Source organism: Felis catus, chromosome B1 (genome assembly GCF_018350175.1).
Source record: "Felis catus isolate Fca126 chromosome B1, F.catus_Fca126_mat1.0, whole genome shotgun sequence".
NCBI lineage: Eukaryota > Metazoa > Chordata > Mammalia > Carnivora > Felidae > Felis > Felis catus.
The window spans coordinates 202,017,756-202,035,879 of NC_058371.1; the positions used below are offsets into that span (position 1 = coordinate 202,017,756).

At 63.9% G+C, this 18,124-nt stretch overlaps 1 protein-coding gene and 1 long non-coding RNA gene across 7 annotated transcripts in view; one reads left to right on the forward strand and one right to left on the reverse strand.

Annotated features, from left to right (window-relative positions):
• Positions 1–558: 558 nt before the first annotated feature.
• Positions 559–11,572, reverse strand: LOC111560236. Of its 3 annotated transcripts, XR_006597277.1 has the most exons (5): positions 11,103–11,516; positions 4,597–8,456; positions 3,299–4,137; positions 1,333–2,436; positions 559–1,187 (listed from the first exon to the last, which is right to left on the reverse strand). It is a non-coding gene; the product is annotated as an uncharacterized LOC111560236 (long non-coding RNA). The 3 variants fall into 3 exon arrangements; XR_006597276.1 differs by having other exon boundaries at positions 559–2,436; positions 11,103–11,530; XR_006597278.1 differs by lacking the exons at positions 3,299–4,137; positions 4,597–8,456 and having other exon boundaries at positions 559–2,436; positions 11,103–11,572.
• The window catches only part of HTRA3 (HtrA serine peptidase 3), a 30,299-nt gene continuing 22,441 nt past the window's right edge, over positions 10,267–18,124 (forward strand). For 2 of the 4 annotated variants that reach the window (XM_045056679.1, XR_006597275.1), the window contains exon 1: positions 10,267–10,861. In XM_045056679.1, the coding sequence (XP_044912614.1) occupies positions 10,348–10,861 (514 nt within the window). In that variant the 5' untranslated portion in view covers positions 10,267–10,347. The remainder of the gene's footprint in view (positions 10,862–18,124) is intronic. The other 2 variants (XM_023253437.2, XM_023253440.2) reach the window with 2 other exon arrangements.

Consider the following 18,124-nt stretch of genomic DNA (forward strand, 5'->3'; position numbering starts at 1 on the left):
AGAGAACCCTCCGTAGCCCGCTCGTACTTCCTTTAGGTCCATCCCTGAAGCAGGTCGAAGGGTAGTTCTGTTTTGACCTTTGTGAGGACCCCACACTGTTCTCCAGAGCGGCTGCACCAGTGTGCGTTCTCACCAACAGCGCACGAGGGTTCCCCTTTCTCCGCATCCTCGTCTACACCTGTTGTTGCCTGAGTTGCTGACTTTCGCCATTCTGACAGGTGGGAGGTGCTATCTAACCATAGTTTTGATTTGTATTTTCTGATGATGAGTGGTGCTGAGCATCTTTCGTGTGTCTGCTGGCCATCTGTGTCTTCTTTGGGTGCAGGGGTGCAGGGGATGTGGGGGTGCAGGGGATGCAGGGGTGCAGGGGGGATGCATGTGGGTGCAGCAGGACCCCTACCTCACACGACACACAGAATGACCCGAAGGGGTCCCGGGCCCATAGACAAGCACAAGGTTTTATCGCCCTTAGAGAAAAACGCAGGTGTCCTCGTGACGTTGGGGTAGGCTAGGCCTTCTCATGTATGACACCTAAAAGCGCAAGCGAACAAACACAAAAACGGACAAATTGGGCTTTATCAAAATTAGACTTTTGTGCCTAAGGACACCGGTTAAAATTCAACCCAAAGAATGGGAGAGAACTGCTCACAAATCATATATTCGATAAGGGACTTTTATCCAGAACATACAGGCTCAATAATTTCAAAAGGCCCCCCAATTTAAGGACGGGCAAAGGATCTGAACAGACATTTCTCCAAGGAAAACATACAAATGGCCGAAAAGCACACGGACATCATGAGCCGTCAGGGAAATGCAAATCGAAACCACAAAGAGACGCCCTTCACATATATTAGGGTGACTTTTAATGCATTTTTAGGAGACGGAAAAGTAGCAAGGGTTGGCAAGGAGGCAGAGGGCGGGAGCCCGGGGCGCTGCTGGCGGGGGCGAAGGGCACTGCGGTCACCCGGGAAGACGGGCTGGCGGCTCCTCCGGAGGTCGGTCCGCGAGCCCTGGCAATTCCGCTCCCGGGAGTGCGCTCCCAAATGCTCCTTGACGGTGACTGGATGAACCAAGCATCGCGTGTCCGTGCGGTGAACCCCCTGTGCAGCCGTGAAAGGGGACAGAGCACCGACAGGTGCCACACCTTGTAGGGCTCCATGTGCCTGACATGTCCGGAGAGGGCGGGTCTGCGGGGACAGAGGAGGCACATTACTGGTTGCTGGGGGGCGGGGGGGGGGGAGTGGCAGCTAACAGGCGCAGGGTTTGTTCGGGGGCATCCTAAAATTAAGTGTGGGGACGCCTGCACACGTCTGTGAACACATGAAAACGCACTGACGCGTGTCCTTTGTGTGGCGTGTGAATCACGTGTCACTGAAGCCGGTACAGTTTTCTAAACCGGAGATGCCAGCGATGGGGTGTGCAGTCGGAACCCCGGAGGGACGGAGGAGGAAGTCCCCGCTGTGAGGCGTCCTGGGAACGAGGAGGTGCCAGCCAGGACCTGGGGCAGGGGCAGGGCGGGTCGGAGGGTGGATGAAAGCCAAAGGCGGGACAGGTAGGCGGAGGGCAGAGACCGTCGTCCAGGAGGGTGGGAGGCGTGGGGCGCAGCTGCCCTCAAGGAGGGGGGCACTCAGTGCCTGGGGCCCCGGTCTCTGCCGGCTGGTCGGCTGGTGCCCTGGCAGCCTCCGAGAGGCACAGTGCACAAGAGTGCGGAGGCCAGGTGTGCCCGTGCGAAGGAGGAGAGACGGGGCTCTGACAGTCACATGGCAGGCAGGATGCATCAGAGCCTGAGCACGCGGGATTGGGAGCCGTCTGCGTCACGGAGCTGGCTCGCGGTTACACCGTATGCCCCCCACGAGCTCCGGGTGCCAGCCATGCCCGGGCCTCCCGCCTGCAGCCAGATGCTCCCGGTTCCAGATGTCCAGTGAGGCCAGGCTCTGGGCCGCCGCTGGGGTTGGGCCGCCTGGGGAGGGGGAACCACACAGGCTCTGGGTGAGACAAAGCAGGGGCCAAGCCCCAGCCGCCATTTCACAGGCCTTACCCTCAGGTCCCCACGTGTAAAGTGGGGGCCCGGTGTGCACATAAAGGGGACAGTGCCCAGCACATCATGGGCGCTCTGTAAACAGTAGGTGCATAACGCCCGCCCCTGGGCTGAGTGCTCCTTGTGAATCTATATTTACTGTCGGGGTCCGGCTGCACACGGCCTCTGTGCAACAATCTAAGTTGCGGGTAACCACAGGACACCCAACCCAGCTGATTATTGACTTAATTCACTGGGAACAGAGTACAGCTTCAGGCGTGGCATGATCCAGGATCCAGGATCCAGGCTCTGCTTTTTCTCTCCTCTCAGTTCCACTTCTCATGTGGCTTCGTGCCAAGGCAGACACTCCCCTCAAGGTCATCGGATGGTTACAGAGTTACGGGTCCTGATTCTCACATCTGAAGAAAGAAAAAGACTGGGCTGGAGGGAAAAATCTCCTCCAGCCGGAAGCCTAGGCAACTGGCTCCTTAAGTGGAATTGACTCTTAGGGGTTAGGGGACCACGCCTGAACCAATCACCGTGGAAGGGGGGCGGGACATGCCCATGTGCTGGGCCAATCAGGGCCTACCCTTGAAAGGCGCTAGGACCTGAAACTTGGCTCCTGTGGACTGGGAAAGTGGGGAGCAGTTCTAGGAAGACAGCGTGACCTGCGGCCCGAGCCCGAAACGGCTGCAGGGTGGGTGCTGGGTCCAGGCTGAGAGGCCCAGGGAGCTGTGGGGACCCCAGCCTGGCAGGACAACGTGGGGCGTGGGGCGCTGCCGACAGAGGAGATGCTGGAGGAATGAGGCAGGCAGGCTGCCCCGGGGGGTGTGTGAGAGGCGCTCCCTTCCCGGAAGGTGTGCAAGCCCCTTGGGACGACCCCTGGGTGTGGGGGGGGCGGGGCTCTAGCTCTGACCCGGAGCACGTCACTTTGTGACCGTGTGACCCCAGCCTCCAGCTGGGCACCTTCGGTATTCCCCAGCCCACACCGCCCCCCAAATCAGGGCTGTGTGACCTGGGGCGAGTCACTTAAGCTCTCTGAGCCTCGGTGTTCTTCCCTGTGACGTGGGAATGGTAGGAGACCCTCCACCGGGACACGTGGGGACTCAAACTACAGGGAACACAGCAGTCGCCCAGAAATGACTTGGCGCTGGGACCGTTGGAGGGGGGCTCCTGGGGGCACCTGTGTCCTGTCACCACGTGAAAGCTTTGAGGGGGGCCCCAGACGGCCATCAGCGCCCCCCTCGCCCTCAGCTCTGAGCTACTTTGTCTCTGGCTCACCTTCAGCATAGCTGGCCCGCGGGGACCCCGGAGGACACAGCTCATGGGGTCTGAAGAGCGGCTCGGCCCAGGGGCGCAGGGAAAGGGGTTCCAGACTCCTGCCCGTGGCTCCTGGCAGGTTTGCCCATGCCTGACACCCTGGACGGCCAGAGTGACTGTCCAGGGGCATCGCCCGGCCCGAGGCTCCCACGAGGCCGGAGAAGGGCCTCGGGGCCTGAAGGCCGGACGGCTCCCGGGAGGCAGGCGGTGGAGGCCCGCGGCCACCAGCCTGGTGGGCGGGGCTGGCGGTCCTGAGAGCAGCCGAGCCTGACGGAACGGACAGGCCGTACCCTCCCAGGAGAGGGGTCACGTCCAACACCTCCCCCGTGGGGGATGGGGCAGGGCGGGGTGATTTCCAAGAAGGGCCTGGGCTGCAGACAAAGCTGAGGGTTGTTGTCTTAAAAGGAAGAGCCCAAGCCCTGCTGGCCGGGGGCCCCGATTTCATCATTTCCATCAGCCGGGCCCCTACCCTGCCCATCTTGGCTCAGCCTCCCCGCCCGGGCCTCGGCGTCGGCCGGTTCCCAACCAACTTGCGCACGAGAGGTGCCAGTCCTGCTGCCCGGGTTTGAATCCGGATTCTGTGGCTCGCTTGCCGTGTGACCTCGGGACGTCACTGGACCTCTCTGGGCCCCGCTTTCTTAATGTGTGAAACAAGTGCGTCAGTAACAGCAGCTGCTTCGGAGGACGTGGCGAAAGGGTTCGCGCCGCTGCAGGGGAGAGGCTCAGTCCCTGTGACCTTATGTCAGTTAGCCTGGTTGTCTCAGCAACCCACTTGCCCTGCCCGGGCCTCGGTTTTCCTCCTATGAAACGGGTACGAACAGAAGTGTAGTGCTCAGAAAAGATCACGGACTTCGGGGCCGGACCCGACCATTCCCCAATCCTGAGTCCTTCCTCCAATGGTTCAGGGGCCTTGGGAAAGCCACTTAGACTCTCTTAGCTCAGTTTTCTGCCTCCACGAAATGGGTATATTGGCACCCTGGGTGGCATTGTTCCCAGAATTTAAGGAAAAGCTCCGAGGAGGGCAGAGCCGGGTGAGCAGGTCAGAGCTTGAGGGCGGCTCCACTCTACCTGGCCGCAGTGGGGTCCCTCCCCGCCTCCAGGACCCGCTCCCACCCTCGTCCGGCCATCTGCCCTCCCACCCCTCCATGCCTCCCCTGACGCGCTCCCTCTGCCATATGCTCACCCAGCCCTCGCCCCCCTATCTGTTCTCTGTGTTGCGTCACAAATCCTCACAAACCTAGTGGCTTAAAACCACACACCTTCATTGCCTCGCTGTCTCCGTGGGTCAAGAGGCTGGCACACTGTGGCTCGTCCTGGCTCAAAGTCTCGCAGGGGGCCGGCCAGCAGCACCCCCGACCGGAGGCTCAGCGAGGAAAGCGTCTTCGGGGTGTTGGCAGAATTCATTCCTCGTGGTTGCAGGACTGTGGTTCCCATTTTCTTGCTGGAGGTCAGCTGGGGTCTGCTCAGCTCCTAGAGATCGCCCCGGGTCCTTGCCCCGCGGCCCGCTTCCTGGGCCCCTCGCACTTCCAAGCTCTCTATGCTTTAAGCCTCAGACTTCAGGAAGGGCCCAGTTCCTTTTGAGGGCTTGCCTGATTAGGTCAGGCCCACCCACAGTCAAGGGGAAGGGAATTACGCAGGGTGTGCATACCAGGGGGCAGGAATCTTGGGGGGCATCCTAGCACCCCACCCATCTCCTCCTTTGGCTCTTGGGAGCCCCAGGAGGAAGCCTCTTTCTTCTCATCCTCCAGTAGGTAAGAAACTGGGGCCCCAGGTCACCTAGCAAATGACTAGAGAAGAAACAACTGGGGACCGGCCTCAGGTGTTTACGGCCTCCTTTTGTCCATGAGGGGACTGATGTATTCTCTACAGCCTTGTGGGGTCGAGCGGAGTCCAAAGATGGGAGTTACAGGAGCAGAATTTAACTCAAAGGAAGGACATTCTAGTAACCGAAGAGACTGCTTTGGTGGTGGTGAGCTCCCCGTCATCAGAGGTGTGTGAGCAGAGGCCCTGCCAGGAAGCCTGGGAAGGGGATGCTCACATCTCCTGGTGCGGTCACCCAGCACCTCTGTCAGCTCGGTCTCTGGATATACCTTCCTGCCAGTGGGGACCATCGTCCTCTGGAGAACGCCGAGCCCGCAGGTGATCAGACACGGACGGGACGCAGCTCCGGACTCCGTTGCCTCCGTGACTAGGTCAGGGATGGACAGGAGAGCCCCCAGGGCCAATGAGATGCACTGAGACTTCTGCAGGGCTGCTGGGGACTCGCCCTGGAGCACGGTGCCTGGTTCTGCTGGTGGCCGTCATGCAGCCAGCACCAGGGGAACACAATCCACATGGGCCGGAGGACATTCGGAGTCCCTGGATCGGGCCATACCTGATGCCAGCCCACCGCGTCAGTTCCCTTTTGTTGAGGCCAGTTGGAGCGGGGCTTTCTGTCGCTGACCCTGAAGGACCGGGAGCTGAGGAATCATCTTGTCCCTCCAGGTGTCCTGCCTTCTTGCACCCCCTTCCTGCAGCCCCTGCCCTGGTGGTCGGAGCCCCTCTCGAATGCCACCCACTCAGGAAGGCCCTCCAATCCCCGGGTCCTGGAGTGGCCCCTGCCAGGCCCCCAGGTTTCCTTCCCCCCCCGGGAAGGGTAAGGTCGCCCTCTCAGAGGGACTGGCTTCCTCTAAGTGAGGTGGATGCCAAGGGGAGGGGACGGCAGACAGATGCTCCCAGGTCACTGACCCCCGGCCACCCCACCCTCTGAGTCACCCACTGATGTGGGCTGATGAGTCTTATCGCAGGCCGAGGTGTGGCCTGGGATGGTCTTTGAGGTCCCCAAGTGACATAAGCTATGACCTCACCCCATGTGAAGCTCAGGCCTGGACGAGGGTCAGGGGACGGGGTAGAGCCTGCCCGGCATTTGGACAGCTCGGCCTGAGGACCAGGGCCCGGCAACCCCGTCCGGCTCTCTGCAGAGCTAGAGGCACGGCAGGGGGCGCCCCGGGATGGGGGGGAGGGGAGGCAGACCCCGGCCCAGCCCAGGTCGGGCCCGGATGCGCTCAATTCCATTCCAATCGTGGGTGGTAACGCCGTGTGACGCCCAGCGTGCTCCAGCCCTGGGGAGATGAGACACTGTCCCTCTCCGCAAGGGGCTGCCGCCTGGAGCCGGGTCAGGCATGACCTAGATGGTGGTCGTATCATAACTGCACCCCAGAGGCAAGGTCACTGTTTACAGCAAGAACCCTCGTCCGCAGGTGCAGGACCCGGAGCCCCACGGGAAGTATCCCCCTTTGCCCAAGGATGTGAGGGTGTCCCCCAGAAGGCACTTGTCACGAGCTCATAGATAGGGCAGAGCGCAGGGCCAGGACCACCCTCCGGCCGGCTTCTGCTGCCGTGACGCCAGCCACCCCCCCCCCCCCCGGGGCTACGTTTTCTTAGACGGTCCCACGGCAGCATCTGTGGCCCTTGCTACACGGTTCCCAGGGCCCTCAGTCCCCACAGACCCTCTCCCCTCTTCTAGAACCTTCTTGCCCTGCTGTCTTGTGTGCCCCAAACTACATGGGCTGAGCCCAGCCCGTTCACGGAACAAGGGTTCGTGGATCTCTTTGCCTGTGGCCGTGTGGCACCTGCGGAGGCCTGGCGTGGGGCACGTGTGCTCATGAGTGGGCGGGCGAGGCGGTTCCCACCAACCTCAGGATCTCAGCCCCTGCTCCCGACTTAGCTTCTACAACTTTCTGCCAAGCGCAGGCCCCAGTGCCGAAGGAGTGGCAAAGCCCCAGGAGAATGCAGGTCACGCCTGCTGACCAATGGAGCGTCTCGCGGGATCCCTGAGCTGTGTTGGCCCGGGTCCCCACCGAGGAATACTGCACGAGGAGCCACACAGGCCCCACCGCGGAGCGTGCTGTCAGGACGTCGGCAGCATCTTCTTTCTGAGGCTCCCCGGGGGACCCTTCTCTCCTCGACGGTGAGAAAAAATAGGCTGCTTGGGATAATGGGCTCGTTTCCATCACATGGACATCACGTTTCCCTCTTTGCCCTGGCTACCAGGGAGCTCGGAGACAAATTTATGGGCATGCGCTAAAAACATCCTCTTGTGCTAATAACAGTTTGCATATTACCCTCATTTCTGGCTTCCCGTTATGTTTCTTCCCTCCCCCCCCCCCTTATTTGCTTTGCTCTGTTTCTTTTTTCTCTTTTTTTATCTTGTTCTTGCTCACGAAGAGCCTTAAACATGGGAGCGGTGAGGGGGAGCAAATGCACACGAATGGATGACACATTTAGGCCAACAAAATAGTGCCCAGCATTTGTGGGCAGTGTCGGAGAGCGGATGACAGTGGCGGAACAGAGAGGGCCTGGCCGGGTGCCCGGGGACACCCGCAGAGCCCAGTCGTGAAGGGTGGACAACCTGCCTCCCGTTCCCTGTAGGTCCTGACAGTGGAGCCTCTGCTTTCCTTAAAGCGCCACCCTTTGAGGAACACGCACCCATGGGAGGGCAGGGCTCCGGGAGAGGCTCAGATGCCCCGGAAGGGGTCCCATAGCCTCCCCCGCCCCAAGCTCCTGGTGGGGGGGGGGGGGGTCCTGGTTCGCTGAGCGGGAGGCAGGAAGGAGCACGAGCAGCAGGGGGCGCTGTTCCCACTGTCTCCCAGGCAGTGCCTCCTGACATCTGGAAACAGATTCCAGCAGAGGTCTGGGCCTGGGGCCAACCCGTGCTTGCTGCAGCCCGCGTGAGCCCAGCCTGCCCACGCCAGGGGCGCACAAAGGCGACCCCAGGAACCACACCCCACCGTCCAAGTGGAGGAGGGAAGCTCGTGTGTTTCCTTTCACTCTGGGCCTCGGTTTCCCGCTCCGTGCTAGGAGTAAACACCCCTTTGCAAGTCGGTTGTAAAAGTCACAGGTGACCGTTGGGGGCAGTGCGGTCTGGACGGAAGAGCTCGGACTGGCAGAAAGACCCAGACTGGAGTCCCAGCCTGCCACACGCTGTGACCTGCGCCTTCCGGAGCCTGCTAGGCACCGTGAAAATTGAGCCAAACAAAGTATGCAGAGCCCCCAGGGCCCAGAGCAGCAGTAGCTACGGAGGGCCGTATAGCCCGGTCTGTAGCAGCGGCCAGCCCTGGGGGAGCCTCCGTTTCCCCACCTGTAGACAAAAAAGGTGAGAAGAAGTGAGCCCTTGGCCCTTCCTGAGGTCTCTGCTCTTCTGGGCCCTGTAGAATTCGGGCACCAGAAAGCACTGCCCTGAGGGATGGGCGTCTGCAGCATGATGGGACCCCTACGAAGGGTCTGCTCTGGGTCACGATGCCCCCACTGGGCGGGCCACTCCCTCTACCGCTGAGGCCTGAGCCTGTCCGGCAGGAGATGCAAACCAGGAGCCCAGTCCCGGAGTCCCCAACCCCTGGCGTTCGGGGGGTCATTCCAGGAAAGGGCCTGAAATTCTCCGAGTCTTCAAAGAAAAAGACATTTCCGGTTTTTGGGGGGCAAAAGCACATGTCCCTGTTGCCCCTTTGAGAAGAGGAAGCCCCAGCCTCCCTTCACACCCCACCGCCCTGTTGTCGTCCATGCTCGTGGCCACTGCCTCTCGGGACCCCACGGTGCTCACGGCCGGGGGCCCCCCAGCGCCTGCCCCGCGTCCCTCCCCCACTCCTTCTCCTTCCTCTGGGCCAGCGGTTCCCACCCTGGGTGTCCGTAAACTTGGGTGAGCACCGACATCTCTGCGGTCACCAACGCCCCTCCCTGAAGGGCAGCGTTTCCTTCCGTGGCGAGGTAGGCTCGAGCCACGGAGCCGCCTGTGACCGTGGCCCAGAGAAGCCACAGGTGTTTCCATGACCACCGTGGCTGCTGCGGGCACCCCAAGCGTCCCTTCTGCTCCGCGCTGCTTGCGGATCTCGGCTGGTAACCCCGCCCCTGGCCAGACGCTGTTATTTAACACGTTCACAAAGAGGCCCGTGTGTCCCTCACAGGCTTATTTCTGTTGCTCTATTTTGATCTCTGCGTTTGGGCAGCTCCTTTCGGGTGAGATGGTGCCCAGTGTGTCTCATGCGTTTACAAAAGCGTCCTTCCGAGAGACGGCCTGCCTCCCCAGGCTTCAGCAGGTGCCCGGCGGGGCTCACGGCACAAACAGGGTGAGGATCTCCGGCCCCAGGGCTGGCGCGGGGGCGTTTTTTCCCTGCTCGATGGGCCGCCACTCCGACTGATTGGCTTTTGCTTCCGGAGCCTCGGCTCCACGACGTGGTGACCAGCTCCTGGTTTGCCGCCTGCCAGAGCAGAGTCCCGCACCCCAACCCCTCCGTGGGCTTCTCCCGGCAATCCTGTGAGCTAGCAAAGTGCTCTTCCTTCCCCTCTGGTGGAGGGGGAAACTGAGGCACACAGCTGCGGACGACTGCCAGGGTCACAGAGCGCTGAGGGCCGGAACCCCCAGACAGGCAGAACTGGGTCAGGCGTGTCAGTAAGAGGTCGCGCCCTCCAAGCTCTGAGGAGGGAAGTCCGGGCCTAGGGCGGTGCTTCCTGAGGGTTTGTCCCTGGTGGAGGTGGGGAGCCAGGCCGGGGTGACATCTGCTGGACCTCCAAGCTGGACTTGGGGCAAGGGGGTGGGGGACGCGCTGGGGAGGAGGGGCAGGGAGATCCGGGCTTGTCAATTTCCACGGGGAGAGGAATCCTGGGCACGGACAGGGACGCGGCTGGCACCGGGACTCTGGGAGCGCCCGAGAGAGGCCTGTGCCCTGGTGGCTCCTCCCGCCCGCGGCCCCGCCTCTCAGGCCCCCCAGCAAACCCATCGCCCGCGTTTCCGAGGCCAGGCCGGCCGGCTGGGTCTAGGCCCCGGAAGGCCAGGCCGGGCGGGGGCCGGCGGGGCCCGGGGCGGGGCTGGCCGAGGGGCCGGGCGGTCCCTTCCAGCGAGGGCGGGCCGCGCGCGCCTTTAAGTGCGGCGGGGCCCCGGGCGCGCAGCGTCGGCCCAGAAGGAGCGGGCGCCTCTCCGGTCCCCGCCCCCGCGTGCCCCAGCGGTCCCGCTGCCCGCCCGCCGGAGCCGCCGGCGCATGTGGCGGCGCGCCCTTCCCCGTCCCCTCCGCAGGCGGCCGCAGCCCGGCCCCAGCACCGCCTCGGCGCCCCCGCTGGTCCCCGGCCCGTCCCCCGCGCTGCTGCGGCCGGACGCCGGCCCGGCCGCGATGCAGGCGCGCGCGCTGCTCCTGGCCGCGCTGGCCGCGCTGGCGCTGGCCCGGGAGCCCCCGGCCGCGTCGTGCCCCGCGCGCTGCGACGTGTCCCGGTGCCCGAGTCCCCGCTGTCCGGGCGGCTACGTGCCCGACCAGTGCAACTGCTGCCTGGTGTGCGCCGCCAGCGAGGGCGAGCCGTGCGGCCGCCCCCTCGACTCGCCGTGCGGGGAGAGCCTGGAGTGCGCGCGCGGCGTGTGCCGCTGCCGCTGGGCGCACGCCGTGTGCGGCACCGACGGGCACACCTACGCCAGCGTGTGCGCGCTGCAGGCGGCCAGCCGGCGCGCGCTGCAGCTCTCCGGGACGCCCGTGCGCCAGCTGCAGAAGGGCGCCTGCCCGTCGGGTAAGCGAGGGGGGCGCGGGGTGGAAGGGGAGGCCCCTCCCGGGGAAACTGAGGTGTGGAGCTTGGAGGAGCCCGGAGGTCGGCCCAAGCTGGGCATCGTGGGCAGGCCCTTTGGAAATCATCTAGCCAGACCCCTGGTCTTCCAGGTGGGGAAACTGAGGCCCAGGGTCACAGAAGTGGTTTAAAGGGGAAAGTCGGTGCTCTCCTGACCGCCAAGGGGTCTGGTCTCATCAACACGTACCTGTCTTGCGTATCCTTTCCGCGGGTCCCGTATTCCGCTGTGCTCCGCCCCGGGGTGTTGGGTGGAAGGCAGTCTTTCCTGGTCTTACATCTCACCCAGTCCGGATGTTCTCTTGAGCGACATCCAGCGTTCTCTTTCTTTTGAGCTGGTCTTAGAGTGCCGGTCTCCAGAGGGCTGTTGGGAATGGTGATGGAGCATGTGGGGTCTCTGCGCGCCTCGGAGCCTCCTGGGACAGGGTGCTGAGGCAGGAAATTCCTCTGTCCCTCCAAACCCCAGGACGACCTCCCCCCACCCGGAGCTGGCCCACCACTGCTTCTTGCCACACAGCTGGACCCTGTGCGTGCAAGAAAATGCTAGAAAACCCTGCCGTCCCTTTATCTGTTTGGGGCGCCTCCTAGGAAGGCGTTGGTCCAATAGGTACTTGGGGTCGCGGTGTGCTGGGCGCTGAGCCCCAAGGTCAGGGGGATGAGTCAAGCCCTGTGTGGGCCCTCGTTTCATAGCCTCAGGGCGGGAGATGCTAACCTTGAGGACAGGCTTGTGGCCCTGGGAGCCCCGTGGGGAGTATATCACCTGCAGCGCTTCAGGGATGAGAAGCATCCGAACTGAATCTCACACCAGGGGACGGATGTTCCAGGCGGCGGTAGGGAAGGGCTCTCCGGGAACAGGGAGTGGTGCGCGCGCGAGCGTGTGTGTGTGTGTGTGTGTGTGTGTGTGTGACACCCAGGGGTGGCCGGTCAGCAGGGATGGGTGACGAGTGGCCATAAGTGTCGTGCCAATGGCTTGGACTCCATCTTGCAGGCCAGACTTCCCCAGTTGATGCCTGAATCTGTCAGAAGTTCCGGGGACACCTGCGGTCAGACGCCCCCTCCCCACACACCACACACACAAAAATAATAAAACCCAGCGTTTCCCAAGAAGGTGTCAGCAGAACACATATGACCTCCTGGCACACGGGGGTTCCGAGGAACCCAGTCCGGGAAACACCAGATAGGCCTAAGTGTGATTGTTTGGGGGAGCCAGTGAAGGGCTTGGAGGGAGGTGAGGGTGATATGGTCAGGTTTGTGTCTAGATGGTGCCCAGGAGAGTGAGGGATCAGAGCCCGGTGCCGGGCAAAGTCCCAGAGACGGGTGGTGGGTATTTAGACACTGCCCCCTCGCGGGTGGCCCATCCGCCCTGGGGCTTGGGACTGGCGGGCCCATCTCAGGCCACGCCGATGCCTCTGAGACACAGGGGGCTCGGGGTGGGGCTGGAGCCTTCCCACTACGGCGTGGTTGTGTCCACGGGCCCCCCCCCAACCCTGACTCCCGCCTGTGGGGGGCGCTCTTAGAATAAGGCTCCAGGGCTGGGGGCAGGGAAGGCAGGGAGCTTGGAGGCCGTCTGAGCATTTGGAAACCCTCATTTCTTGACTGATCGAGTCCACGTTTGTAAAGTACCTTCCCTGTGTGTCCGGCTGGCCCCCGGCTGGTGGCGAGGGCGCTGGGATGGGGGCGACCCTGTCCACGCCCTGCCCTGGAGACACCGGAGGGTCGGGGAGACACGTGGGAGGGTGAGAAGAGGGCAAGAGCCTGAAGGCAGACAGGTGCACAGGTCGCTCGGCGCACGGGGGCGGCTGCCAGCGCGGGGGTCACGGGCTGGGGCGCCACCGCGTGGCCTCAGGCAGCTTGCTTACCGCCCCCCTTCCCATCTGATGACAGTGAGGCTGACTGACGGTAGCAGCGGCCGGGGGGAGCGGGGGCGGGGACTGACGGCCGAGGGGCGTGGGCACGTGCCCCTGATGGGCAATCCGCAGACCGTGTGTTAGTTCCCGTGTTACTGTCGCTGCCGGGACTCCTGCCCCCACCCCCGTCTCTGTTTCCCGCGGGGAGTCAGCTTCTGTGCCGAGCCGTGGACGGTGAGCGGGAGCTCTCCCAGCAAAGGAGGGGGCGGCGGGAGGGACGCAGCACAGCAGAGGCAGAGGGCAAGGTCCCCCGGGCACGGGACCCTGTGCGCCTCGGGGTGGGGGGAGCAGGGGCCTTAAAGAGAGGGGTGGGGAGGCCGCGGGGCTGGGGTCCGTGAGCACCGTTCGCGCGGTGTGGCCCCGCCCTCGCTCCTGGCCCTTGTGCCGTCATCGTCCCCCCAGGTACGGGGACCTCACACACCCAGGTTTCTGCCGGCTGCGCGTGCAGAATCCTGTCCTTGCGGAATCCTCGCTGCACCATCGCATCGGGTCCTGCCAGTCTGGCCCTTCCGGCACCGCAGAGGCGCTCAGTGAGGCAGGGAGAGGTCAAGGGGGTCTGAGGCCACTTGCTCGGGCCTCGGCTCTGGCTGGCTTGGAAAGCGGCACCGTCGTGGGTCCCAGGCTTCGCTCTGCAGGCAGGGGACCGCAGGGCCCCCCGGGTCTGGAGTCAGGTCAGCTCCACTGGGCTCGGCCGCCATAGAGCAGCATCCTCCCTTCCCCCGCCCTCCCAAGGGTGCAGCCAGAAGGCGCCGGGTGATGTCTACACATGAGGGCAGGTGAGGCACTGCCCAGCCCGGGCATTTGTGCACAGAATTCCCGCCCGCTGTCCCCTCGCTGGGCCCGCCCTCAGATGCACGGCGCTGATGACTCAGGGCCAGTCTCCAGCGCCCACCTCTTCCCGGGGCGGGAGTCCTGCGTCCCTGCCGGCCGTGGTCCTCCACCGGGAAGTCTAGGCCAGGAGTGTTTGTCACCCTCCCTCGTTCCTTACCTACCAGCCCCGGGCGAGTCTTCGGCCTGGAAACGTCCCCCAAGCCGCCAGTGCCCTACTTGTCCCCGCACCGCTGGCCTCCCCCGCTCACCTCCCTCATCCTCCCTCCCGCCACTCCTCCACGCGGCAGCCAGGATGGCCTTGGTAAATCCATTCTGCCCGTCACCGGCAGGACCCCCTCGGCAGCTCCCCGACACTGACCCGACCCCCGAGGCCCTGTGCCGTCTGGTCCCCCCACCCCACCCCGCACGGCCACCTCATCCTCGGTGCTCCAGCCTGCCCTTCTCCCCACCTCAGGGCCCTTGCACGTGCTGTGCTCTAGCCCAAGTGCCCATTGTCTCACTTTCGTGTGGCCACGTCCTCATCTGTCTGGACCTAGACGACCCCCCACCCCTGAGCTGCCTTCCCTGATCACCGCACCTTGCAACCCCCTCATTAGCCTCACGAGCACACCCCGGGGCCCCTCTAGACCCTCACATCACCATTCTGACCCGGATCATCTGCCTTATTTCCATCCCCACCCTCCTTGCATACCCCCAGCGATGGGGCCTCACCACCTTTCCGGGAGCTTTGCATTTTCCCATCTCCACGGTAGACAGAACCGCTTCCTGGCGTGGATACCTGTCTGTCGCCGGGATGATAAACACAGACGTAAATGTGTTCCTTGTGTCCGTGGAGGGAGGAGGCTCCCTTTTGCGCTTAGCCAGAGTCCCTGCCCCTCAAGGCCTCTCTGCCCACCCCTGCAGACGAATAGGCCTTGGTACGTACAATTAATTCAAAACCTAGAGCCCAAGGGCAGCGTACGACGTGGCCTTTAGGAATCCGTGTTCCGTGTGCGACCCCGGTGCAGGTTCAGACGGCGTCTCTCCCTTGTTTTATTTATTAAGAGCTTTGGTTGGTGTTTGATTTTCATCCCCTTAGCAGCTTCCTATGTGTGGAATTCTGCACTGGGGACCAGGCAGGATGACGCTCCCCGCCCCCCCCCCCACCCTGCTCCCTGCACCCTGGACGGCAGGGCTGAGACACAGCATCTGGCGGCTTCTGAGCCAGGAGCCCCCGCAGAGAGGAGCCTGAGACCCGGGGTGCCGTGCAGCTGGCCTTCGCCGACCAGGCTGGGCCCGGGAAGCACCCTCACCCCCTGTGCTCCCGGCATAAGCCTAGAGGCGCGGCCGGGACCCCACAGCAACCCCTGGGGTCTGCCCGCTCGGGCGTCTCCACTTGCCACACGCACCTGCACGCAGCGGCCCCGGGGGGAGTGGCGAGACTTGGACCTCCCTGCTAAAAGCCCAGCCATGGTTCCCACTGCCTTCAAGACCCAGCACTGACTTGTGCTGCAGCCTGGCCTCCCCTTTCCCGCCGGGCCCCACCACCATTAGCAGATCGCCTACGAAATCCCCATCCTGTCTTGCGAGGGACAGATGACTATGTGTGGAACCCAGGTGAGGGGGAAACCACCTCCACAACTGGGGAAGGGTAGGTTAGGAAGGGCTTCCTGGAGGAGGTGGCACGTAAACGGCCATGAAGAGGTGGGCACGGAGAGCTCAGGAGCTGGGAGGGTGGCCCGTCGTCAGGAGGGGCGGAGCTCAAGGCTTATGAGTGACACGTGTGCAGAAGGGTGCAGGGGCCCAGCTTGGGGGGGGGGGCGGTGCCCTGGTGGGGAGGGCCGATGTGGCTGGAGCGAGGGTGACAGCTGAGGGCCTGAGGGTCCCTGATGGGGGTTGGGTTGGTGGGGGAGTGACAGGATGGCGGGGCCCCCTGGGGTCAGGGCCGCTGGAGGAGCGGGTCTGGAGAGGCAAGGTGTTAGGTACAGATCAGGTGCTGGGGCCACTCTGGTGTAGACGGTGTCCAGGGCAGGGGCAGGGTTCCAAGAGACCGGCTGACGAACAACCGCGTCCGTGCGCAGGGGCCGTGTCGCTGGGTCTGCCTCGTCGGACGCGCACGGCCTCGCTTCCGGACGGGCCCCGGGCCCTCTCCAGCCTGTGGTGGCCCTCCGCGACCCGTGAGGCCGGTGGAGCGGTGGGCCCCGCCCAGATCCGAAGCCCCGTCCTCGCCTCCGGGTTCGTGTCCGAGGGGACTCAGGGGAGACACGCAGCCACGTGAGGGTGACCGGAGCTGCGCGGCTCAGCCAGACGAGCCCTGTGCTGGGTGAGCTGGACCCACGGTGTTCCAGGCTCCACCCGCTGGCTCCGTGCACCTGACGGGCACCCCTCGGTCGTCCGCCAGCTCACCCGCCTGCCAGGAGCTCTGGGGGGGACGGGGCCCAGCCACACTCGCGCGGCCTCCCCAGGGGCCTGGGGTTTGCACAAACCAGACAAGGAAGTGGGCGGGCGCCTGGCGGAGTGAGCGCTGTGCCCTGCCCGAGGGTCTCAGGCCTCCTCCCGGGCCTTGCTTTGAGGGAGGAAGGCCCCCAGGCTCCCCAAGGTCAAGGGGGAGACGCCAGGCTTGTGCTTCAGGCTGTCAAAGTCTTAAACACACATTCTTGAGGTCTTATTTTCACGGCCCGTTAGAAGAAAAAGCTTAGCGGGGGCATCGAGCTACCCCAGCTGGGGAGGGACAGCTCTGCCCACGCCCAGATTCCCCTGATTTTCCATGTGCTGTTCCGCACGCGAGGCAGACCTCCAGCGCCTTGGGGAAGTGGCTTTTCTGTCTGATTTTGATAAGGTTGTTAAATAAGCAGGTAAGAAAGAGAATGAAGTCGCAGGTCCCTTGTCCTCAGTGCAGCAAAGGTGTGGCCAGGATGCATGTATGTGTGCCCCACACCGAGCACCAGGTCTAGAGCCAGGGGGGAGCAGGTGAACCCTTGGAGATGTGCAGTGTCCAACCTGCCCAACTGTATGCTTTCACCCTGGAGCGCGTGACGGGCAGAGCCAGAACTGCGACCCTGTTCGGTTCTCAGGGCTGAGTCCCAGCTACACCACCTGCAGGTCTCCTAAGCTCTCCGCGCCCCAGATCCCTCATCTGTGAAGTGGGGACGGCAGTGGTGTCCTTCCCGCTGGGCCACTGAGCAGTCAGGCGAGGAGTCCAAAGCGCTTGGCACAGCATGAAGGCTAACAGCCCTGAGCGCCGGCAGACTGAGTGCCAACGGCTGGGTGTTCCTGCCATAACCGTGAGGGTGAAGGAGAGGTAGGTAGTCGAGGAAGAGAAGGTGCCGGAAGGCAATGTCTGTGGAAGGGCTGCCACATGCCCAGGGGACTTCCCAGGACCCGGCTGGGAAGCCTGAGCCCAGAGGAGCCGCTGATGGACCCGTCAGGGCCGGGAGGGCTTCCTGTCGCGGGAGGGCCGGGGGCCGAGCACACCTTGGCTTCCGTGGCGACTGGCCTGCACACCCACCTTGAAAAACCCCAGACAGGCCGGTGGGAGGGCCTCTCCTCCATGATGTTGGCACATTAGAGGAGCCAGGCTGGCCCCAAGGCGAGGACTGGCCAGGCCAGGCGCCCCTGGGCAGGACAGCCAGGCGCAGTGGCTGAGGACCAGCCCGGGACAGAGGAGGTACCTGGGGTCGGCATCAAGGGACCTGGCCTGTAAAATGGACAGAAACACCTGCCTTGAAGAACTGCCACAAGAGCTCACCGGACCCCGGGCCTGGAGCCCGTGGATGGCGGCTGTGGGGAGGGACCCACGGGGGAGGAGGCCTGCATTCCAGGGACAGGCGCCTGGGGCCCCAGGGCCACGGACGGCGGTGCTGGTGCCCCTGGGAGCCACAGTGGGATCGGAAGCCCCTGTTCCTGGCTCTGGGGGCTAATTAGACCCGGGAGGCGGCTCCTGGGGCTTCAGAGCCCGCCCCAGATGGGTGAGTGCGGCCTGCAGGTGGGGGCTGGGGGCCGTGGGGGGCCCCCTGGGACAGCGCCCTGGTCCCTGTAGAACATCCATGCACCCCCCCCCCCGCTCATTCACTCATTGCTCCCTGCTCAGTGCTGTCGATTGGGGCGCCCAGGCCATGGGGACAGAAGGACATGCCTCGGGAAGGGAGGTGTTACAAGGCGCTGTGGGACCCAGAGGGGTGAGAGTGGCCACTGAGCCTGCCAAGTCGGGGCAGGCTCCCCAGAGGAGGGGTGCAGGCCTGGGCTCGAGGGACGAGGGAAGGGTGCCGGGGGCCCAGAGGGGAGAGCGACAGGTGCAGGTAGAACCTGGACCTCGAAGGCACCGCTAAGATGTCGTCATCTGCTCTGCAAGCTGTGTTCAGCATTACGGACGCATAGGCCCAGGCTTTGCGGTCATCTGCCCACGGCCCTTCCATCCCAGTTCACAGCTAACCACGGCGTGACGGGTGGCGGCTTCTTCTGATGGAATCAAGGCAATGACCTCAGAGAGGGCCAG